Source organism: Drosophila tropicalis, unplaced genomic scaffold, assembly GCF_018151085.1.
Source record: "Drosophila tropicalis isolate 14030-0801.00 unplaced genomic scaffold, ASM1815108v1 contig_3, whole genome shotgun sequence".
NCBI lineage: Eukaryota > Metazoa > Arthropoda > Insecta > Diptera > Drosophilidae > Drosophila > Drosophila tropicalis.
The window spans coordinates 967,497-992,481 of NW_027172753.1; the positions used below are offsets into that span (position 1 = coordinate 967,497).

At 35.9% G+C, this 24,985-nt stretch overlaps 5 protein-coding genes across 5 annotated transcripts; 1 reads left to right on the top strand and 4 right to left on the bottom strand.

Moving 5' to 3' along the window:
- Positions 1-3,088: 3,088 nt before the first annotated feature.
- Positions 3,089-5,051, bottom strand: LOC137572259 (malectin-A). Its single transcript, XM_068283999.1, has one exon. It carries the CDS (start codon positions 4,802-4,804, stop codon positions 3,710-3,712), a length of 1,095 nt encoding a protein of 364 aa, XP_068140100.1. The 5' UTR covers positions 4,805-5,051; the 3' UTR covers positions 3,089-3,709.
- Positions 5,052-5,478: 427 nt separating this feature from the next.
- On the top strand, positions 5,479-16,334 carry l(2)05287 (WD repeat-containing protein l(2)05287). Its single transcript, XM_068284060.1, has 7 exons — positions 5,479-5,717; positions 5,772-6,158; positions 6,222-6,876; positions 6,941-7,119; positions 7,181-8,331; positions 9,141-9,526; positions 15,893-16,334. Exons 1-7 carry the CDS (start codon positions 5,626-5,628, stop codon positions 16,250-16,252), a joined length of 3,210 nt encoding a protein of 1,069 aa, XP_068140161.1. The 5' UTR covers positions 5,479-5,625; the 3' UTR covers positions 16,253-16,334.
- On the bottom strand, positions 11,322-12,822 carry LOC137572299 (uncharacterized). The gene is made up of 2 exons (XM_068284045.1): positions 12,382-12,822; positions 11,322-11,537 (listed from the first exon to the last, which is right to left on the bottom strand). The coding sequence occupies exons 1-2, from the start codon at positions 12,469-12,471 to the stop codon at positions 11,391-11,393; spliced, it is 237 nt and encodes a 78-aa protein (XP_068140146.1). The 5' UTR covers positions 12,472-12,822; the 3' UTR covers positions 11,322-11,390.
- Positions 16,335-16,544: 210 nt separating the features above from the next.
- On the bottom strand, positions 16,545-16,906 carry LOC137572325 (uncharacterized). The gene is made up of 2 exons (XM_068284074.1): positions 16,707-16,906; positions 16,545-16,637 (listed from the first exon to the last, which is right to left on the bottom strand). The coding sequence occupies exons 1-2, from the start codon at positions 16,893-16,895 to the stop codon at positions 16,545-16,547; spliced, it is 282 nt and encodes a 93-aa protein (XP_068140175.1). The 5' UTR covers positions 16,896-16,906.
- A 5,509-nt stretch (positions 16,907-22,415) lies between these two features.
- Positions 22,416-24,089, bottom strand: LOC137572277 (uncharacterized). The gene has a single exon (XM_068284024.1). The coding sequence runs from the start codon at positions 24,075-24,077 to the stop codon at positions 22,809-22,811; it is 1,269 nt and encodes a 422-aa protein (XP_068140125.1). The 5' UTR covers positions 24,078-24,089; the 3' UTR covers positions 22,416-22,808.
- Positions 24,090-24,985: the final 896 nt, after the last annotated feature.

Here is a 24,985-nt window from a genome sequence, read left to right on the forward strand (position 1 = left end):
GTGAATCAAGTAAAAATTAAAATTTTTTTATTTCTCATTTTGTTTAAATTATTATTTGAAATGGTATAAATAAGACATTTATTTTTGGTCGTATTAATCTCGAAGCATATTTATAGAACATAAGAAAAATGTAAAAGAAACAAAATAAATAAATTTAAATGAGAAATCTTTAATTATATCCTGCAACAATAAAAAAACAAATTTTTTATCTTTAAGCCAAAACCATTTGTGCCAAATAAACCAAATTATTTATCCAAATAGAATTTCAAATTGCATTAAAAATAGTTTTTAAAATAGAATTAAAAATTTGCATTAAAAATAGTTTAAATTTAGAATAGTTTAAAGAAAGTAACAAGTCATTTTAACTTTTGATTAATATTATTTTCAATTGATCGTAATTGATCAATGAGTCGATTTCTTTTATCATTAAAATTACGATGCATTAAATGGATAATAGACGATCCAAAATTAATTAACGTTAACTAAAATTCTTTAGTATAGTCTTAAAAGTCTTAGATTTTGGCAAAAATTGAAAAATTCCGGCCAAAACTCAAGCATTTGGGCATGGTTTTAATCTATTTTCCTTGAATAAAGTGGATTTTCACAAAATTGTGCAAAAAAGTGGAAAAAAATGAATACAATCGCCTAATATACATATTGACAAATAAGACTGCGCAATTTTTTACAACAATCCTCTTTACTTTTACTCCACGAACACAAAAACTTGAGATTACAATTGCAAAAAATATGACTACAAAAAAACGCAAATAAACAAAACTTTATGAGCGGAAGCAATAATTGCGATACAACAAATTAAAACTAGATACCTTCAAGATCATTTTCCATTTTGATTAACTTAAATATTTGAAGAAAGTCCCTAGATATAGCAATTTAAAGTCTGCCTTTTTTTGAAAGTTTACATAAACCAATAGCTGACTTTAAGGATCTGGTAAATTTCCAGGCTTATAGAAAAAACTTATTTTTGGCGAACTTTTCAAAAAAAAATTAATTTCTGCCAAAATTTTTGACAAATGGACCAGTGTGTATTGGTGTCAAAATAAAAACCATGAATATATTGAAATTCCCTTATAATCATCTTTCGAATGTTTAGTTTTGAAAAAAGCACAAAATTTGTTTAAATATATGTACATACAGTGGCGGCCAACAATTTCAGATATAAATTTTTTAACCTTAAAAAGTTTTTATGTGTTAATTTAAAGTCTTGAGTTGGTCATTCCATTGAGATGATGTTTTGAAATTCGGATCTGGCAAAAAATAGAAATAGAACAGATTAAAATCTTTAAAAATTGAGCTTACATCTTCGGACCCTGAGAAAAGGTTTTAGATATGCTCGTCCTTTTCTACCTAAGTAGCGGAAATCTCTATGCAAAAGAAAGGAGAGAAGTGAAAAATACCTGTTATTATTAAATTTTTATCCGATTTCAATGAATAATATCTCATTCGACGGGAAATTAAATTCACTATCTATCGTAGTTCAAGTGTAGTTTTATCGTAGAATAAATTAATTAAAATGTCGCCAAGCAGAGAAACCAAAAAAAAAACATTCAACTTAGTTTTTCAATCGGCTCCAAATTGAATACTGGAGCAAATTTAAAGGAACATAAAATAAAATTCATAAATTCCTAAACTTATATAAAAATATTTCTTTCGATGGAAGAAGAAGTGTACTTTTTTATGTAAATCTTTTAAAAAAAAGTCATTCGCATAATTTAAGGCCGTAAAATGGCCTTAAAGTCAAAAATTTTTAACAATAAATCTGAAATTCAAAGTTCATTTGATTCTAACTTCTTTAGCTCTTGATATCAGAAAAAAGGAGTATATTTTTTGATGTGTTGATAATTTCTCTATTCAAACCTAAAGAAATTATTAAAATTGTATTAACAATTTTTTAAGATATGCCTAATTTGTACAGTGCCTCTCAATTGGATAGGTTTGAGGAATCTTTATTATATTTTTTCCTCCTTTTTGTTCCAATTGAAATTTTTACATCTTTCGGGATTGATTTATGTTAGAGTTTTATAAAAGAAGCTAATATTGTTTTTAAAATATTCTATAGACTATACACATATTTTTTAAAAAATGAAACAAATATTAGTTTAAGTTTGTTACCATTTCTAAAAAAAAAACAATAAAATGAGATGTTCAGAGAGTGAGGGGTAGGGTTTTTCCCAAAACCGAATTCGGTCATACTGAGGAGGGTGACGAAGGGTTCTCCTGTAAATCGCCATATTCAATCTAATCCGAGTTTTTCACCCGAACACCCGTTCCTTCTCTTCAGAATTTTCTATCTCGAAATTTGTATACTTTTAACCCGAAACATTTCGTGTGTGTCGGCCACCAGTGCATTTAATAAAGCATAAGTTTTTTAACCGAAGTTATCGCGCGTTATTATTTCATCCCTCGCTCACCCAGAAGAAATTGGCACCAGCAAACCACTTGTAATTTATTTGGATCCTTCCGCCCCTCCACGAACATGAGAGAAAGAAAACGTAAAAAAAAATGGGTCAAGACTCGATTTCTTTGACATTTTGGCTCAAATCTTCGAAACGGACGGATATAGGGTATAGATGTCTTCCTAACATTTGTAACCCGTTCTGAGAAAGTTGTAAAAGAAATGATATATTTTAAAAGTTAGAAGCAAATAAAAACAAAACCCTTTTCGGAAAATGGTCAACTTTGATGAAAAACACCCAAAAACTTTAGTATGAAAACTTAATTTAAAAAACTAATAATGTAGTCCGATTCGCAGGAACTGAATAGGCTGAAACCCAAAGAAAGTCAAGCCTATTTAGTTGAGCACCCTTGTACATGAAGAAGGGAGTTTGACTTTTAGATTCTAAAGTTTAGAAGGATACTTACAGATGTCCTTACAATATCGACTACATATATAGTTTTTCTTAGTTTGTTTATACATTATAGCTCTTAGATTGTAAAGAAAATTGATAAATTTTTGAAAATTTTGTCACACTGTGAAATTTTACCAATCTTCAATGAAAAATAATTCTGAAAATTCGAAATTCTTTGTTTTTACGATTCTCATCCCCAATTTGCATTTTAAAAATACCAATTTAATTTGTCAATAACAAACAAGGTTTTTTATTTATTTATTTCATTTCTCACCAAATCAAAAATAACAAATTTTTTCAAGCAATTTCAATTGTATCGCCGTTCGTTGAAAATTAATGAACATTTTTCTAAAGTTTAAGTAACTCGAGCCTACATAGCCGTTGTTAAAGTTAGGATACAAAGGGGAAAAAAAAGGAACAAAGGACATTTGTGCTTCAGTTTCTTTTCGTTTTGTGGCAATATTAAGCAAATATTCACAAATACAGTGAAACCTCGATATAACGAACTTCGTTATAACGAAAAACCCAATATAACGAATTTTTTGTTAAGTCCCTTGAAAGGACTAAGGTCTTACATTTCAGTACCTATAGCGAATCAATAGATATAACGAATAATTTTGCGATCCCCCTCAGATTCGTTATATCGAGGTTTCACTGTATATATATATAGAGAAATATACATAAATGATCCTAAACATGTACACAACTAATCGTTAAGGGGTATACAATTAAGTCTTTTATAAAAATCACAAAAAAGCAATATATGTATATATATATATGTATATGCATAAATGTTTCTGAACCAACCAAGAGAATTATAAGTTCTATCGATCCCATGGGGATCATAGCTTGCAGAGGCAAAACAGTAATGGTATAAAGGCGCCAATGGCAATGAACACAGGCAGCAAAATGGATGAATCATCCATGGAATATGGATTGGGTTGACGTGGACCACTAATGGGACGTTTGGAATTTCCATTTGAATGATGCTGGTGTTGTTGCTGCTGTTGTTGTTGTTGGTGGTGGTGGTGCTGATGTAATGAATCCTCCGATTCGTCGTGCTGGTGTTGTTGTCTCTCCTCGGGCTCCAAATCATCAAGATCCTCATCGTCATCATACTCATCATCTTCGTCATTTGCTTTGGAGCTCAGATCCTTTTGGGAGCGTACAACGCGATCCTTTTGTTGATTCTGATTTGCTCGAAATTTGGCATTGCCATCCCTATTGATAGGCCCCGATGTTCTCTCACTTGCCTCTGTGCCATGGAGACGTGCCACTTGAGAGATATCACCCTTGAGCAGGGCAAAGGCATTTATCTTGGGATTATCCAAGGCTCCCTTTATGAAGTCCAAGCGTAGTTTTCCGTTTCGCACATCTGATGTCTCGCCTTCGTAGTGCAGGCGTCCGTTGCTTATCTTAAAGTAGACAATCTCGTCATGGGCTGATCCTCGACCCACTTGATCGTAGATATCCAACTGTTTGACCACAGTATGCTTCCGATTGAGCAGCACATCGAAAACCTTGCGATTGGGAGCATCGAAATAGACTTCACAGAATTTCATAATAAGAGCATAATCTCCATCTCCATCCGCTGGAAAATCATAGCCAAAAGTGGTTGTGTGATACCGCTCCGTTCGATAGAGCACTTCATCCTGCTCCTGAACACGGCCGATCATTAACAGATGCTTGCCATAATCCGAAGCTATGCCCACATTCCGCAAAGGATCTGCCTCATAGTGGATGCCATTCCGATCGGTATGCTCATCCCCGCCAGCATTAACGGCATAAACCACCTTGAGAGGATTGGAATTGGAGTCGGAGTCGTGGAATGGCTCGGCGGCCAGTACGAACAGCTGACCTAAACAGCACGAGAACACAATCAGGCAGATATACAACCGGCTACTTGCCTGCAAGTAGCTCTCCATGGTCCAAGTCATGGCTGGCTCTTGTTGTTGTTGCCGCCGGTGTCTTATTTTGGCCTTTGCTTTGCGGTGTCGTGGATATCAACTCCTTTGAGTCGTTTCTTCAAGTTGTCGTTGCCGCCAATCCCAAGCGTCTAGTTTTTGCCTCGTTTGATGGGCAATTCTTTATCCATTAACAATTTGTCGTTAATTTATATATTTTTTCATTTGCCAGATTGCTAAACTAGTGTTGGTTAACGCAACTGATGAGCCTGCGTGTCTACCAGGGATGCAGTATGAAAAATGAATAAAAGAGAGAACTGGAACTGGATCGCTTGATAATATTAAAGATTGAGATTTTTTTCCTTTGCTATTTTTTATTTTTAAGCAAAGTCAATAAAGTTCATAATTCGTCATAATTATCTACAAACTAAAAATATTTAATAAATTCGAAAAATTAAATAACATAACATTTGTTGTTAATTTTCTCTGGGACGACATAGCTCATTAAAATAAATGAATAAATAAATAATTTAAGTATTCATAGCAATAAATATATGCAGAAATATATTTTATATTGCGTCGTTTTGTTTCCCAAGACATTTTCGACGATTTAATTTTAAATCTGAATTTATGGCGCCAAATAATAATGTTAAGTTGGCTGCAGTTGCTGCAGAAACCAAACACTGTTCAACACTAGCTAAGTAAAGACCGCTCACTTACCAACACAGTCGTAGCTACACGTGCGGTTCATATGGAAATAGTTTAAAAAAAAGTTAAAAAATTCTATAACAATAAATTAATTTGCTTAAACCTAAGCAAAGTCTGTCCAATTATTGAACAACCTCTGGACAGTCATGAGTTTTGCCGACGTTGACCACTTGGAACTGCAGCATTTGGCTGGCGGTAACATTGTGGAACATCCGCCTGTCTTTTCCGCCCAAGGAAGGTTAGTACAAAAGATTGAGATTAAGACTCTAACTAACTGGCACACTTCTTACAGATTTGTATTTGTACGATGCGGACTGAAGGTGCAAGTTTTTGTGACCAGCACAGGAGAATTGACAAGGGAACTGGATGATGCCACAGAACCATTGATTAGCCTGGAAGTGGATCTAAGGCAACCAGAGCTGTTGATTGGATGCACCACCTCTGGACAATTGCTACGCTGGCATTGGCGCACTGGTGTACTTCAAAAAACACTAAAGATGCAGCTGGGCGATGAAGCTACACAGATTTTGACCTGCAATTTGCTTGACATTTATAGAGGGAGTGATTCCGCCTGCGCATTTGTCACAGCCAAGCGAAAGAGTGGTCAGTCAGTTGCTTGGTTTATGGTGGACACCAGCACAGGCGAGCAGTACAGTGTTAATTGTGGTCTTAGCTTAAAGTAGGTTTCCGTTTACCATTTGGTTATACCAAGTGCTCTAATTGTTTTTTATTTTGTTTTTAGGATTCGCACACCCTTGGTGGATGTATGCAAAGGAGCCTTTAAATATATCATACTAGCACAAGGCTTCTATTTATACTTCATTAACTATAAGACATGGAAATTTTGGCGTTTTCGTAACTCGAACTTTGTGCCCATCACCTGTGTCCGTCTGTGTCCAGGTGTTGAGTTGGCTGCCAGTGGTGATCAGATGGGACGCATTCACCTGTGGCGTCTATTCGATAGACAGGATACTGTATTTAGCGCCATCTGCCATTGGCATCACACGCCGGTGACCAGTATAGCCTTTTCTCCAAGTGGCACTAGTTTCTATAGTGCCGGCCGTGAAGCAGTCCTGGTCAAATGGAATGCCGAAAGGCCAGATGAACGTAACTTTGTGCCACGCATGTCCAGCATAATACGTCACATTGAGATCAGTGATGGCAATGAACATATTCTCGTCTGCACCGAGGACAATGCCATGCAATTCCTGAGTGCCCAGGAATTTGAGGTCAAATCGGCTTTACAACATTTCACCTACGGCTTGAGAGATAAGACGGGCAAGAACCTTTTTCCCATTGGTCTAAGGCTAAATCCTCGCACCAATACCTTAGTCCTTAATGGAAGAACGGGTCATCTGCAGTTCTATTCGGCCTATACAAAGAATTTGCTATACAATGTAAGTGGGACAAACCATTCCTCTGACATTATATTCATGTCATCTATTTCTTTCGGTGTTGCAGCTGCGTGTGGTGCAAAGCAATCAACAATGCCCGGAAGCAGATAAACTCATCTATAATACCCGTGTAACGCGAGCTGCCTTTAACATTGATTGGATGGCCACCGGTGAGGTGTACAATGATCAGGAGAACTTTGCTGAAGTGCGTTTGAAATTTTGGAAATTCAATGAAAAATTGCAGAGGTAATCTATTTATCCTTCAATCCTGTTGCTCAGTCTTATGACTCTGTTTTTTTCCCCTTAGTTACAATCTTAATACCGATATTAATCTGCCTCATGAGCATGGCTTTAAGGTCATTGTCTTTTCGAATCAGTTCAAAGTTGATAACTTGCGTTGTGCCACGGCGGGCAAGGATAATATTATCAAATTGTGGTCAATGAGTGCATCGGAAAATATCTATAGACCTGGACACACATGGAATTGTATAGCTCAGACAAGTTATAAGCAAATGACAATTGGTTCAATTTGTTTTGCCGAAGATGGTTCCCTCCTAGCTGCTGGCTATGGCAACACATTGGTCCTATACGATGGTCGCTCTTTGCTTCAACTTCAAGCTCTGAGTTGTCCCGCCGGCTATGATGGTGTTCTGGCCAAGGCGCAATTGCGGCTATCGAAGACCTTGGTAAATGGCACACGAAAAGAATTGTCCCAACAAAGGCAACAATTGATGGCCATATTGAAAACATTGCTAAATAGCAACGATGCGGAATTGATAGAGCAGGCCAAGACTTTGATTAATGCCAGTCCTAAGATCACAGCCGAACGGCTTGAAGTTCCCGAGGACACGCGCAAGGAGTCTGTATATAAGTACATCATGAAAATGTCGGAATTGAGCTTGCATCAAAAGTTGCAACTTCTACGCCGCTTTGACATTCAATGTTCCGTCTCAGAGACCCATCGAAATCGTCTGGTGGAACATTTGCAACGCTGTCTGGCTCCCAGCCAACGAATAAAAGAGATGGATGCACGTTTGCTGCGTCTACAGCAAAGACATCGCTTCAAAGCGAAACATCAACTTGACCAGCTAATCAGACGTCGCCAAAAATACGAAAAGGTGGTCAAACAGGACCTTCTACCTCTATTTAGCACTTTGCAATTAGATGAGCACAGTAAAGCGAAAACTGCGAAACCGTCACAGCCGCCTGCCAGTCAGACACAAAAAGGGAAAGCACCAAAAGTTCCACCAGCTCCTCTACAAGGTTTAGCCCAGATTTCTCATGTGCAATTTGGAGCCGGCGCTCAGGCTCATCTGGTGGCCATTTGCACAGAATCCAGAGTAATCATCTGGAATCTAATGACACTGCGTGTTCAGGCGGGCCTAAAACTATCAGTAACCCAATTGGCCTTTGATCCTCTCACCAATCTAATAGCTGTCATCACCAAAAATGATGAATGTAAGTTATAGAAATAAGTTTAACTTGGATTTACAGAATCAATTTATTAGGTTATAAGAGAAAACGGCGCCTTAGTCAACCGAGAATAAGAGGTTCATTTGACTCTGTTTTTAAGTCAAAGCTATGCCTAGTTAGGGGAACCCATTAGAGATTTGTTTTTGTTTTGATTTAAAGTTTGAAGTTTTAATCACGTATTATCGAAGTATCGTTAATGTCGAAAACTTTATTACAGTGGACTAAGTTATCTAATCAAAAATGAAAATAGCATTTAAATTTGGTCTAGAATATTTGAAACGAAAATTCCAAACGACTTTAAACAAAATTTTATTAAAAACCCATTTTTTTTGGCTATTTACGAGACGTATCATATAAGTATCGGAGACTTTGAATGAATATATGATAAAAATGATCAGAACGATCGGATAAGTCGGTTTCGAGATATCATGTTGAACAGTTGTAAGAAAATAGTCTCGAGAAAAGCGCTTTTGAAATTTAGATTACTTTTCGATACATACCTGAATGAAACTTCATCAAAATTCAATGAAATGAATTATTAAAATCATAAATTTTATGAAATTTAATTTCAAAATTTCAAAACTCTAAAAAAGTATTCATTTGAATGCTTTAAAGCTAAAATTTGATTGGCTACGACGGAAAAAGAAGTTGTTATTTGAAAGAAATTGTAATTTCTCGAAAAGCTGCTTTCTTTTACAAATTACTAGATGGTGAACTCTAAAAACCGTAAAAATCTGTCTACAGTCTTGTTCAATTCTAATCTTTTTAACGTTTATTTTTTTCCATTTTTTCAGTGCATGTCTTCCAACTGAATGTTCCATTGCCGATCTATCAGCGCAGCAATATACCCAAAACAAGCGGTTTGGTTTGGTTGCCACGACGTCAACCCAGACAGAGTTCAATTAATTTGGATTGGCAGGCGCAATCCACTTTGCTGATGCTTACAGAAAACCAGGAGATTGTCTATTTTGCGGAACCCGGCCAGAGTCCTTCGGATGACGCCCCGGCACCAATATCATTCGGTTCAGCTGCTTCTGGCACGGAGAGCCAATTGAAGCACGCAACATTCGGAAGCTATCTAATCAAACAACAAGCAAGCAGCAATTCCACGGACGCAGCAAACGGCAAAAAGAGCGGTCCTCTGATAGTGGGACGTGGTACACATAGTGCTGTCAATGCGGTATGTTTCGATTCCTTAAGGATTTATATATCTTTCTGTATACTAACAATACGAGTATTGGTCACGGGCGTTTAGAGTCAGTCATTTACATCTTTCTATTTCGAAAAACAATTTTAAGCAGACGTTAATAAGCAGGCTAAGAATATTTCAAAATTGAATTCTCGTTTCCTTTCTCGAGGATTTGCCATTGGGAACTTCCACGAGTAAGTGCTGTATTTTTTAACACTCCAACATTCGAGTATGCCAAATTGATATAATTTTTCCACAATTGTCTACTCAGACGTGATTTCAAATTATATTACTATTAAAACATCAATCTTTAGCACATATCAGAGATTTAAAGATTAATATAGGATAAAAAAAAGTTTCCCAAAGATCCAAGTTCTCCTGGTCCTTTGATGTTCGTGAAGAAGAACAACGTTTTCTACGTTTTTGTAAAAGCTAAAATAATAGCTTTCAAATGTTCAGTAATCAAGAATAAAAAATAAAATAAAAACGAAATATGAATAGATAGGAAATGCTCAAGAATCAGCCATAGCTTTCGTTCTTTATTATGAACAAATCCGAGTAATTGTTTTTTACATCTGAATACATCAATGACTCGAATACCAACCAGAAATTAGTCAAACACTCTGGTTTTTAATCGATCCTACTCGGTTTTGTAACGATGATCTCCGTTAGTTTTGTGTGTCTATAAATCTTTCGCTTATCCATTGTCATTATTTTAAGCAAAGATAAAACTGTCGCAGCTCTAACGTCAGTTTTGTAACTACAAATGAAAATATCTCTTCTTCAACGTCAGTATTGTTGTCATAGGTGAAGGTTCACCCTATCCTTCTATCGTCAATATTATGAGGTTGAAAATGTCGTCAATATTGTAAAGTTGTAAATCGCTTTCATGAAAATGTCCCTGTTAACCGTCAATAGTGTAAGCATTGGTAGAAGTCTCCCTGCCTGTCCATCGGATTTATATGGATTGATGAAAATACAGGCATTGCATGGTATTGTAAACGCTGAAGGATAGATATCCAGATGTTTGCTTAGCTTTATTTTATTAGGAGAGAATCTAACGTGATGGCTTACAGTTGATAGATAGACTGTACAATTAGACTTGGTTTCACTTTAAACAGTATCGCGATCTATGTATATACATAGGTTGAAAACGAGCCTCAAAACTTTGTATTACTTGAATATTTCTGGCATGATTAATTCATTTTCCGTTTTTGTTGCGGCTTGATAAAATTTTATCAACAACTTTAAGTCTTGTGTTTAATCATGAAAATTCATACTTCCTATCTAGCATTTAAAAAATCACTCTCACTAAAAATCACTCTTTTTGTACTTGATTAAAATGAGACTCAAAATAGTATCGAGCAACATACAAAATGTGATTCTAAGCAAGTCCTCAGAAGGATTCGTCAAAGAGACTTCTCTCATTTATCTCATTTTTGGTTTTTTGAAAAGATTTGTGTATGAAATTTTATAAAACGATAGATCGTCAAAGATTCTCTGATCCGTCAATTTAATTAAAAGTTCGTACATATTTTCAATGGGTTAAAAAGTTTAAAGCCTTTTCGTTGTCCTGTTTTGGTTGTTTATTGAAACCTTACGTGCTATGAAGTACAATTGGTTAGGCTTACACTTAAATTACCATAAATTTTTTTTAGTAGGTATATTAGAATAGATGCTTGTATATATATCGAAGAGTTTGTTTTAGCTTTGGTCTTGTTATTTTGATTTTTTGGTTTGCTTATAAATCTTGTTGTAGTTGTAGTAATAATAATAATTGTTCATCTTTTGGTTGTTGCTCAGTCGTGTGCAGTTGTTCTTGTTGTAGTTGTTGGCGATAGTTGATCGCCTGAAACTATTTCTTTCGTTTGCGTATGAGGACATCGCCGAGACGTGGAGCCGTTGGCACTCTCAAATGTCGACAGCGTCGCATCATAAGGACATCGTGTTTGAAGTAACGTAGACAATGCCATTGTGGTACCTTGGGCATGAGTTGTTGGTGCTAAAAGAAAACACAGAGAGGGAGATAGAGAGAGAGAGAGATAGTGAGATACAGAGATTGGAAATTATTCTTCTTTGGGCAGGCCAAGCCTCCTGAATTGTTATCGTTGTCACCCGACTTTGCGAGGGTAATTTAAATAATTTTTTTGTATTCAAATTTATAACGTCATTCTGTTAAAGTGGCTGGATACATATTTATTTTTATTTTTGGATGCCTTTCAATTGCTTTATGTAAATCATATGACTGTCACATTCTCACTTAACAACGACAGTCTAGTGAAACGATTAAGCGAGCATATGCTACAAAATTTTGGAAAGGTTTTGGGATAGGTTTAAATAAAGTCTTTGGAACAACCATTCTTTTGAAACTTGTTGCCGTTCAATGTAATCTTAATCACCTTGTTTTGTATTAAATTCTTCCATTGCTGATAAGAGTATCGCTCTAACATATTGAATATTATATAATATAAGCTGCTGCTAATGATGACAAATAATGCAAAGTATTAAGTATATTTTCGTGAAATTTCGAATTGTCTTGCTAAAAATAGTTATCAACGCTCCCAACGATCCCCAGACATGCTTGCCCAGCCTGACGATGATGAAGGTGATGCTGCTGATGATGATGATGATGTGTTTTTAATTAGAAAGCAATCTTTTAATTAAGCTTGCACTTTGTTCGCCCACTTCTTCAATTAATGCTGCAAGACTCAAGTGCACACTACACTCTTTCTACTTCCTTGTATTTCACTTGCCCCAATTTAATATCCTTTGCTGTACTTTGAACCCCAACTGAAACTCTAATTTTAGTGCCAATTCCCTCTCTCCTTTTTTTGTGGCTCACTCACCTCATTCACAATTGGCACGGGTCCAGCTTGAGCCCAGCCAAAGAGTGCTAGGAATAGCATGGAAATGACAGCCATAAAGTTGGGCCACATTTTCACTGCTGCTGCTGCTCCTCTTCCTACTCCTCCGCGGATTGTTTAAATTGTTATTTGTTTCTTATAGGTTTTTTGTTGTTGGTTCCTTATTTTGTTTTAATAACTGAATGTTGTACACTTGATTGTCTTTGTGTGTGCTTGCCCTGAACTTTTGTTATATTTTTATTTCCGTAAACTTTTGCGGCACGCGCTTCCGTTTTTATTGGACTACGGCTCCGGCAAACGGCACTCAGCTCACTCTCAACGCTGTCGTCGTCGTCGTGTTTTCTTTTTTGTTATTTTGTTTGTTGTATTGGCTCTTGGTTCGCTCTTTTTTTTACTTCGCTTCGCTCTGTTCCGGTTGCTTGCCGTTTGTAAAGTGTTGAACTGTCGCTGCTCGTTGTTGCATTTATATGTGCCGCTTCCACATCGTTGCCGAGTGCGTGCCCTGCTCTCATAATTCTCAACAGAACGACGAATAGTTGCTCATAAAGTTCGGTTTGTTATTGTCAGCCGAGCCAAGAGAACTGCTGAGAACTGGAGAACTTCTCATCGTTCATTCTCTCTCTCTCTCTCTCTCTCTCCATTTCTAACAGTGCTGCATAGTCGTTGTCGATGCAGCAGCAGCTCCAAATTACTTGAATAACCCACACGCCCTCTTTTCCACCCACAATTGCACAGTGGGTTGCAAGTGCTTGCAAATGTTGCATCAAAATGTTAAGCGGTTTTGTCATTTTCTATTCGTATTTATTCAAAAATTCATTAAATCTGATGAAATTCAGAACTCATCATAGTTACACCATTATGTGTTTGGTCATTCATGATTGAGTGAAGGAGAATTTGCAACTCCCTTCTTTCACTGGTTCTTTTTTGACTAATTCACATACTTCGTTCAGTTGTACACTGGTTCCTAATCAAATGTTCACTAACTTATTCAGCTTTGGACTCTTTCTTCTTCTTTCACCTACTTGATCCATGACTGAGTTGTTCACTCACTCCCTTTTTCTGTTGTGAAATGGGTCCTTTTTGACTCACTCACTTGTTCAGTTGTTCACTGACTTGTTCAGTTGTACACTGGTTACACTGGTACACTGGACTGAGTTGTTCACTCTCTCCCTTGTTCAGTTGTGAACTGGTTCCTCTCTGACTCACTCACTTGTTCAGTTCTTTTAGTTTCGTGTTCACTGACTCACTTGTTCAATGACTTGTTCAATTGTCACCTGATTCCTTTTCTATTCACTCACTTGTTTAGTTCTTCATTCACCTATATGTTCACTGGCTCACTCGTTTACCAACTCAGTTGTTCACTGACTTGTTCAGTTGTAAGCTGATTCCTTTCTACTCCCTTTTTTACCTACTTGTTCCAAGACTGAGTTCTTCACTCACTCCCTTGTTCAGTTGTGAACTGGGTCCTTTTTGACCCACTCACTAGTTCAGCTCTGACTCACTTATTCACTGACTTGTTCAGTTGTTAACTGATTCATTTTGTACTCTCTCACTTGTTTTGTTCCTTATTCACCTATTTGTTCACTGACTCACTCGTTTACCTGCTCAATTGTTCACTGACTTGTTCAGTTGTAAGCTAATTCCTTTTCTACGCTCTCTTCTTTTATCATTTTGTTTCATGACTGAGTTGTACACTCACTCATTTCTTCTCATTTGTTCATTTGTTCACACACCTACTTGTCCGGTTGTTAACTAATTCCTTTTCGATTCACTTACTTGTAAAATTGTTGTTTTATTTATTGGGGGCTTACTGATTACTCATTGAAGTGCTCACTGACTTTCTTGTTCAGTTGTACACTGATCGCCCTTCTAATCACTCACTTGCTCGGTTCTTCACTTGTTTACTCTCTCAATTGTTAAACGATTTATTTGTGCAGTTGTACAATGAATCCTTTTTATTTCCTTTTGTTAACCGACTTATTTAGTTGTCGACTTCCTTGGTTGCTTCTCGAATTTTATTTATTTTTTTTTAAGTGACTCTTTTTTGACTCGCTTACGATTTGAATTCTTTTTAACTCAAATGTTAAATTGTTCGCTGACTCAATGGTTCCTGTGTTCGATTGCCCCTTGCGCCCTTTGCTTTGTTTTCAGATCCCTAAAAGAAGTATCTCCAACTGTATCTAGTTGATTTGGCTTACATTTAGTTATACCTTTGTATTTAGGCTAACTCTGACTTGAATAGAAACACATAGAAAAAGGCTTAAAAGTCAGATAAGTCGGACAATTCATTTTTATGTAAATTTCATTTCACTGTGCATTTTGATGATTTGGTATTGTGGAACTGGCTGCCCCTTCTTCTTGGTCTTTTGTTGTTCAATTTGTTGTTTATGCGTGCCAAGCATTGTTGTTGCGTGCTTCTGACATTTTCACTTTACTTACTATACTTAAGCTGATGACGATGATTATGCTGACGAAAAATACTTGAAGTTTAACCAGTTTATAGGGAATTCTCTTAGTTGAATTCCCTTGATTAGGTTTTGCCTTAGTGCTGCGCTGCCATTAATTAACTAGTTGCCTTAATTACATAGAATTTATGTAGTTAGTATACACTAAATATGCATATAGTTTCCCCTCCAAAAATATTACTTAGTAACTTACCAATATAAACTAGTTTTCGTCAGTTTATGCAAGCTGCAATTGAGAATTTGTGGGGGAATGCTCTGCTACTTAGACTTGTCTGTAGTTTTCCACGGATTCATATTGACTCATCCATCGCTTCCTCATTTATCAATTAAGCAGTTTTACTTGAGAAGTCATCCAGTCGTCACACAAAGAGTTCATCATGTCGAGTGTGGATAAAGAGTTCAGATTTGTAATTCAATTCAATTGGTTTGCTTTTTTGTTTTTTGTTTTCGGTTTTTGTTTTTGACTTCACCTGTTTGCCAAAAACCAAAGACGCATGCGCAACTGAAGGTTAATAGAGGCTCTTGAATTGTTTATTAAGGCTGAATGCAAAACAAACAAATGACAAAAAGAGAAAAACCACAAAATAAATCAAACGAAACTGAAACTACATATAATCATGTGATTAACAATGTCGTGCTCTGAACTTGAACCGCAATCTCACAAGTACACCCAAAAAAATGAAATAAAAGTAACAAAACTGAAAAGGTCTAAGCAGGAGTGGATTAAGGGGGTATCCCTTTAAAAAAAATCACAATTTGAAATTAGAAAGAGTTATTATGTTTCCGCCTTTTATAACTTGACGCAAGATGTAATTCTGGTCTCGACCTCATAATTTTAGGATTAGTATAAAGGTTCGGGATAAGAGACTTGAAGACTTTTAGAAAACACAGTTTGTATTTTAGTCTTACCACGAAATGACTTTTATTTTTGGGGTTGCTGACTAAACCGCTCCTGAGTTAAGCCTCTAACACAGTTTTTGAACTTCATCAAGGTCAATGCCAATTAATGTTCAATTTCTCTATTACAGTTGGTCAATTTGTCTGCCCACACGATGCCTGCCATGAGTCTGATTTGCAATGAGTTTATTAAATCCCTGCTAACGCCTGCCGATAGCTTGGACACAAGACTCAATGGGAACGATGCCGATGCCGGCCTAACCAATGGCAAATTAAATGGCAATGGCCTGGCCCACAGCGATGAAAGCGATGCAGAAGATGCCCAAGATGAGGAACAGCAGCAAGAGCAGGAATCGTTGCGAGTGCGTAAAACTCTACTGGAACAAAATGCCAAGCTGGACGAGAGACAACTTGGCCTGGAAGGTGACCACTTGGAGTTGGACGCCAAATTGAAACGAATTGCCGCCCTGGATATACATTTGCAGTTTTAAGAGTAAAGATGATGAATCAGCTTAGAAACGAGACGATAAATACTTACCTAATAGTTGTTATAACAAATTTTATATATACATATATCTATTTTTTTTTTTTTTTGTGTGTGTGCAAGAGGAAAAATACAAACTATTTTTACAACGCAAACACAAAGAAGAACGAAATTGAGGGGACTGATTGGTTTTGTTTCGTTCTTAATCCTAATGACTTCAATTTTTTATTCTCATTCTAGATATGATATACACAAATGTTATTTTAATATGGTTTTTAAGTATAGAAACTTTTGTTGTCTTATAGAAAACGTCGACGTGGTATTAAACCGGCATGCGACAAAACATTGTAAATTTCCATGCGTGGAATTTTCTCGGCCTGACGATCATAGACCTAGAAGAAGTGTGGAAGCAAAGTTAATTCAGTGTATTTTCTTTTAATGTGTGTAATTTTGAAACTTACGACCTCTTCGCCGGGTCCGAACCAACTGGAACGGGCTAAGGCATCTCGGACACGTGGTGTCTTATAGAAGGGATTCTGAAACTGTTGCGGCAATGTTTGCTCCCAGGCGGCATTCTCTACGACGGCAATGTGCTGCAAATTTCTCTGAGGGCGAGCCGAGACTTTGTCGAAAACGAACATTACCAACATTACAATCACGAGACAACGACACGGCGGGCACCTTTAAGAAGAGATGAAGAGAAATGGTCAAAGATCACGCCTGGCTGCACAGACTTTTTTCTCAATTGTATGAATTTTGTTTATATATTGTTTCTTTTTTCGAGTTATTTCGAGCATTACATAATTGTGGCGTGCATATGATATTACAAGTTTCCGCCTGTCACGCATATACACGCATGTGACTCTCCTTCCCCCTCCCCTTTTCCGCAAACTCCTACCGACCTGGTCCACGCCTAAATGACTGGATCTGGTGGTAACTAGTTAACCAAGTCAGCTGACTGACTTGGTTGTCATTTCTGTTTCTTTCTCTCTTACTTTCTGGTCATTTCCTAGATGTCGCGTGCTGAGTTACTCTTTTTGGCTATGGTGCGTATGAATTTACCCTCCGTTCCAACTCCTCCCCCCATCAACTTTGCTAACTTTAACCATCGTCATCATTATCATCATCATCATAGTCATAGCCATAGCCATAGCCATTACCAGTAGCAGCAACGTCATCGTTGCCGGCCCACTTCCACTTCAGTTTGGCAAAAAGATCCCTGATCTTTGTTTCTGTTTTAGTTTTTTGCGTTTTTCTTTCGCTTTTGGTCTTTTTTGTTTGTCTCTCTTTCTCTCTTTTTTTTTAATTGGGTAACCGGCAGTGAAGACTTGCTTGACGCCTCCTGCATTTTGTTGATGATGATGTAAGGTTTTCGCATGGACTTGATATTGCCACTTGCGGCTTCAAGTTGTGCATTTTCATTTGCCCTTTTTTTTTGTGGCAAATCATGATCAAGAAGCATTATCATCGTTTTCATAGCCATCAGGCAGTTGGCACTGAGGTGGGAAATATTTTGAATACTGCTCGAAGGGAAGATTATCTAAATTTACTACCTACACTTGAGGTCAAGATATTAGGTACATATGCAAGTTTTCCATTTAGTGGGGAAAGTTTTGGTAAAATCAACTTATGAAGTTCAACTATTGAATCAACTTTAAACCTAATAGTACCTCGATCATGTTTATTCTTTATTGTGGACAATTCCTAAATTCCTGTCTTTTGCTGATGCGGACATGTCAAGAAAGACTCATTAGCGAAAGAATTCACTGGATTTTAGTCAATTTCTTTAACTTCGGCCTGTTTTTTTTTTCGTTAACTCAACTTAAATGAGTTTTAAAGTTTCTTCCTTAACAATCCAGAATCAAAAGCGCCTTTTGAACTTTTCTATCAGTGTTAGCCTTTTCTGTAGTGTAAACTTTTTCAAAATGGCTAAAGTTAACAGGTTAGTCAAACTTTGATTTAGGAGAGAACGGCTCGAACAGGAGTTATTGTCGTTTATTCATATAACCTTAACTTTCACTCTTACTGATATTCTCTCTCTGAGAATCTCTCTTTTTCAATAAAAAGTTTTCTTTAGACTCTATGGACTTGTTCTCAGAAACTTCTCCTCTTATTTTGCATCGTTTAACACACATTCGCTTAACTAGGTGTTTCCTGGGACCGTAAACCCCGTGTTCTATGGGGGCCAAAGAATAACACTCTATATTTTGCAATCCTAATTAGTTAACTTCTTGATCCTTAAAACATTTTTTGGTATCTTGATCTTATTTGGCCGACACACAGCTAATAGTTTAAGTCAAAAATACACATTTCAGTTTCTAATAGCGCAATTGCACACTTCGGATCTTCTAATCAAATGTCCAGCCTTGGTAGCGTTTAGCCATACACATCTGGGGACCTATCTATTGATCTTGCTTTAGGATGCAGCTAAATCTTTCAACAGTATTGGTTTATAGATGTCCAACGGCTGAGCCTAATCTAACCTAACATAGTGATAGGTATTGTCGACTTAGATGACTTTAGAATTTTTCACTCTAAATGCTTGGTTTGCTTAGGTATTTATTATTTAAAAACCGTTCCACGAAACGAATTGTTTTTTGAATTAGGCGATCTTCTTTTGCCAGCCGTAGAAAATCAATAAATTTCTAATTCTCTTATTGGTTTTGTAAATTTTATATATATATCTTTAACAAACCCAAAGCTTGAGATATAGATTTTCACATAGGCACATCACAATAATATAAATATGGCAATTCGCTACATTTAGTTGCAATTCTCAACTGGTTTTAGCATTCAAGATATCGCTTGGTAGAGTGTATTGATATTGGAATTATATGGTTCTTTAAATCCTATGTATATCGACAATCTACTGACCTACATATATGCTTACCTTAATGCTTTTGAAGCAGTTTTCAGTTAAAATTAACCCCGAGTCGAAAAGATGATTGAAATCTAGTTAGATGTTTCTTCATTGAACTTAAAATATTGAAATTTATTTAAATTCTAAATGAAAGTTCACCGAAGACATGTCTATTTAATTTGAATTGGTAAGACAGTTAGAGGTTATTGTAAGGGAAAGTAGCTCAATCTATGTATATTTAATATTTCTATTTGGGTTTTGCAAGAATGTATTCAAAAAGGAGATATGAGTACATTTTCAGAAATTGAATACATTTTTGTAGGTGTTATGAATTTGGCCCCTTTTCATCAATGTACTTGACTGATGAGGAGTATAAACTGATGTACTTAACATTTTTCAATTGGCCAACTTTTATTGATCTATGGACTTTTGGTGGTTTTGGCCCCCCAACCTTTTGGCTAAATGGTGGTTCCGCCCATTTGATGTTGTTGTCCCCCATGATTGTCGCATCGCTTCGTTGCAATTTCGCTTTCAGTTTCTGGCGGCGATCTTATGCAATTTCTTTTGCCGATTTGCGCATGCGTCCGACGGTCGGACGGTTGGTCGATTGGTCGATTGGTCGCCTGGTCGTATGTCTGTCAGTGTCTCTTCCACAGCTGTTGGCATTTTCAGGTTTTCATGCTTATTTGTATACGCCAGTCAACTGATGTTGTTTGGGGTTTTTTGGGGTGTGGAGAAGTGGTGGGAGAGGGCTGTCTCAGTCTGTTGCCTGCTTGCTACTTACTTACTTACTTACTTACTACTCGTTGTTGTTTCTGATTAGGTCAATGGAATCCAATTGGATGTTGTTGCAGTTTTGCTTTCTATACCCTTTGTTAAATGGGCAAATACGGGTATACTCGAGATGTTGCACTTGTTAGCCAAGTTTCTTGACAACAATTTCTAATAAATTTCTAAATGAAGTTCAGCCTAGGGTATTCACTTTTGATTTGTTTTTGAAAGAAAGGGTATAAACATTGTCGAATCTTTTCATTGCATTTCTGTTGGCTGTCGTTGGCTGCTCTACAATACGATATGAAATTTGGGTCATATGGTTAATTGACAAAGATTGACGTATTGTTATTCCTACGGTCAAATAATTTGTTTATACATATTTTGCATACAATGAGGAAATATCTGTGGAAATTTCTATATATCTAGATACTTATGGCCATCACTTACAATTACAAATGGAATTGGACTACTTTCGGGGTGTGAGATTAAACGACAGACTGAGTAAGTGAGAGAGAGAGAGAGCGAGAGAGACATGAGAGTGAAAGGTCATCATGGACCTTGAAACAAAAGAAACATTGAGAAAAGTCGTCTGCACTTGGTCTTGGCCTGCCTGCTGTTCCCTTACAACGTTTTTGCCGGCAAAGCAGCTCATTAAATTTTGAAAGTGTGAAGCTTTACGGTTTATTTTTTGTTCGGAGGGAGGCGGGGGATGGGTAATTTCAAGGTTGTCTTTTATGTTTTTTAATTTCCTGCATCTCGCTTTTAATTAATATGATGCCTTAAAAACGTATTCTTCGAGCTGATTATGTAACTCAATTTGAAAGAGTATTTTTGCATACCCCCTAACCCAAGGAAAGGGTATATTTCATCATTATCTTGATGTAAGTGTCTTCAGTTCTGCGTTTATTGGTAACTATTTTGACCATTTCAGAGAGAGCGAGAGGGAGAGAGACAGAGTGAGCTCATGCTGTTTATGGTCAATATTGATATGCAGTTATTGTAATGTTGATTCAACATTATGTGGCGCAATATTTTTGCCACTGTTTTATTAAGTTGGTTTTATGTTTTTTTGGTTTTTTTTTTCCTTTTCGATACTGGCCAGTTGACAATTTCAAATATTATGCATTATTTTCATTAATTTTTTATGATTGTTTTTTGTTGGCCTTTTTTTTGGGCATTTTAATTTTTTTTTTTTTGGTTTTTTTGTGTGCATTTGTTAAAAAAACGTGACCGTTAAATTGAATTATGTACTGAGTACACCCGCAATATATACATATATATTTTTTTTTGTTGTTTATGTGTTTTTTGTTCACTGTTATTTCGTGTTGTTGTTGTTGGTTGGCTAAAATCATTGTGATAGGTCGAAATTGTTTATGGGACATTTCGATTGTTTACACTTTTTTTTTGTTTTGTTTTTTTTTTTTTCGAAGCATAAACAATGTGCAATTTTCTTTGGTTTCCTTTATTATGCAAACTTTTGCAGTTTTTAAATTTACATTTTTTTGAAGCAAATTTAAATTTACCATGGTACAATATATTTTAAACTTTAACTGCCGACTCTTAAGTTAAAAATTTAAAATCACTTTTTGTTTAGTTGAAAAATATCTTTTAAGGTGACCAAGTTAATCAATTTTAAATTTAAAATCACTTGGAAAATATTCGTCACTAGGCAAATGTAAATTGGTTTCACTTTTTGTTTTGAAATATTTATTTTAACAACAATTTTATATTATTTAAGAGTTTCTTATATTTTTCTTGTCGTTTTTGCTTAGAAAAATTAAAACTTTTCGTAATAACTTTCGATATTCGACTTTAATTTTGTGTTCTAATGATAAAACCTGAAATATTTTTTAGAAAATTTAAAAAAAAAACGTTTCCAAGTTTATAAGTAATCTATTTTCTATTCATTCATGATACAATTCGTAACTAAAATGTAAAATTTCCATTCTAAAACATTTCTACTAGAATTTTGAGTTAATTTTGTCACTTTTTTAACTTTCGAGTGGACGAAAATTAGTTTTTTAAATAAAAAAAACTTAAAAAAAGAACAGAAAGTTGGAAAAATTTGTTGAAATTTATACGAAAAAAAAGTGAAAAAAAGTTAGGCAAGTTTTTTATTTTTTTTCCTTTTGTTTTCTTATTCAAAAAAAGAGAAGCAAGTACAAAATTAAAAAAAAAATACATGCATATATATTTTTAAGGTTCAAGTTCACTTTAAAATGGAGAAAACACAATTAAAAGTCAAGTCATTGAAAATAAAGTACAAAATTGTAACAAAATATTATGAATTTTAATTACTTTATAAGTATTTATTATCTTAAACGAATTGCATAAGCATTTAAAAATCAAAAGTCAAAATATCTGAGGGGGGATATATATAAATATATAAGATATTATTTTTTTTTTTAAATTATTGACAATGTTGGTTAAAAAAACTAAGAGATATATATTTATCATATTCATCCATAATGATTTTTAAAAGTAATTAAACCGAAAACTAACACAGATTTTAATAAATCACTTGAGGTCTTTTTTTATTTTTTTGCTTATTAAGAAATAATTTATGCGTTTTTGAATATTTTTTTTAACTCACATTTTTATATACATTTTGTCTTTTACAAAAAACTAATATTTTTTTGTTTTTTTTTTTTTTTTTGTATTTTTGGTTTAGTTGGTTAAATTGTAATCCTTTTTTTAGTTTTCGGTCTTTTGCTTTTCGCCCGTTGGCAAGCTGTTGAACTGAACGCGGCCAATTGGCAACTGATTTCGCTGTTCGAGCCCAAGACGGCAACTTGCCATGGACTTGGCTTAAAAGTTTTTCGACTCATACGAAAACCGTCAACTCAACTGAACTCAACGAAGCTTAAAATGTTAAAGCAAAAATTAAACTTTGAAATTCTTAAATCTAAACGAAATAAATATTTGCCTTTTACTTAGTTTCTGACAATATAAAATGATCAACAAAATCTTGCAACATATCGACAAGACGATTTCTATACATTTCATCGGTATTGAAAGCTTCCATGCAGATATTGATACGATGGCGACTGAAGAAGTCATTGAAACCCTCCTCGGAGCCGGTTAGTTTCTGTGTAGAGGTTGGCGGTAACATTACCAAATGACAGAACAAACAACTTTCGATTAGGCCCAAAATGCGATATTCTTCCACGGATTCATAGTATTGCTGTTCGGGCATAATGTTGTCAATATCCAGATTGGCACGCTTCAAGAACTCCTTCATGAATCGATAGTATTCGACCAACAATTCGTCCATGTGCTTTTCGCGAAATTCACTTGTGGTTGGGATGGTGAGCACGGTCATCAGATCTGAAGCTGGTGGGGCATAACGGGCCAGTTGGAAGTCTACAAAACGACACTCCAAAGGAGTTTCGCCGTATTTGCCATATTGGAACATTACATTGTTTGCCCATAGATCACCATGGAGCAGGGCGTTTTGATATTTCTTGGATGTTTTAACCAATTCGAAGATCTTTGACATTCGTGGCGTAAAGTTGTCCAAGATATATTCCATTTGCTCTTGATATTTGGGAATAGTTTTCACAAACTCCTTAAGGACTTCACACGAATTGTTAAAGTTCACCATTCTCAAGTGCTCTGGTGGCTTGTTCGAGGGGTAGGCATTTTCCTCGACAATTTTGGGATGAGTTTCAATTAGGTTTTTGCCCAAGCGTTTCTCTTGGATAATGGAACCAGCATGGAGGGCAGCCAATGTCTTTAGACATGACAGCAAATGCTCATAGTTGAGTAATCCATCTCGTCCACTAGCCATGCGATAGCCCTGATCGGCTAGATTCTCGAAAACCAAAATATTCCTATCGGCATAATAGCATTTGGGGGCAACATCACCGCTGACTTTTTGTAGATCGGGCAGAACATGCAAATAGACAGCTATCTCTTTCTGAAAGACACCGAAATCCTCTAGATATTCCATACGCGACTCATTACCCACTGGTGCCATCTTGGAGAAGAATCGCAGGTGTTTCAACTCATCCGATTCGTGTAGACGGAGCGTGACTTGCAAGTAGAAATGACTGCCCAAATATCCAGCAGGAGCATCCGATGTGGGCTTCATTTTGTAGCTGACCACATCGAAGCCTTTCGAGTTATCCTGATGCAAATACTTCTGGCATAAGCCTTGTATATCGCTATTGCTCAACTCAAGTGTTGCCGATGCCATTTCGAGAGGCTGAGTGTTGACTGTTTGGAGTTCATTCAAAATGTTTGGCCTATATAGGCATACGGCCGACGGCGGCCCAAGGTTGTAAATTCCCCCACGAGACAAGATAAGAGCCCATCAGACGAGTGAGTTTGGCCAGAAGGAAATTGCGTTAGCAGCAGCATCTGAATGAGTGAACTGCGGCATTATAACACCCAGATAAATCCACATACTAATCTCTTCAGACTTAAAATACATCCATCTATATACACGTACTCTGAGGCAATTAAGGGTCACCTGCTAAGGGAATGAACCGATTTCCACTGCGCACTGAATGATGATGAAATTTGTATAGTTGGATTTTAACTTTTTAGGAAATTTACCTAAATAAATGTTCCAAAAAGCAATCTATCAAAAGTTACATTTTCCATTTTCTCGCTTTAAATGAGACACCCTGTATAGTTACATGTTCTATCTATGTAATTTTTATCAATGGTTAACGTTTGTGCACTGAAATTTTTGGGAAAATTTTGAATTGCTTAGAATGAATACATCTATATAAAAAACCACTAAATTAAATTAAATTAAAAATTAATAAAGAACAATGGCTTGTTAAATTAAAATATATAAAATAAATAGACATATGTAATCTAATAAGTTTTGACTATATAATGAGGTTCTGTATAGTCTAACTGATAAAAAAATTCGCTCGCCTGATCCAAGCAACTGTTACTAATTTAGTAACTAAGCAAGGGATTGCAACGTTTTTGATAGCCACATAAATCTAAAAGATGCCTGCCTCCTAAGTGAAAAACCTAACACTATTTGTTAGTCATAATACTAAAACCATCATAGAGAATAATCTCTGTTGGCTCGAGCCAAACAAAAGTGTTTTAATGCGTCAGCCAAAAAACATTCCATATAATAAT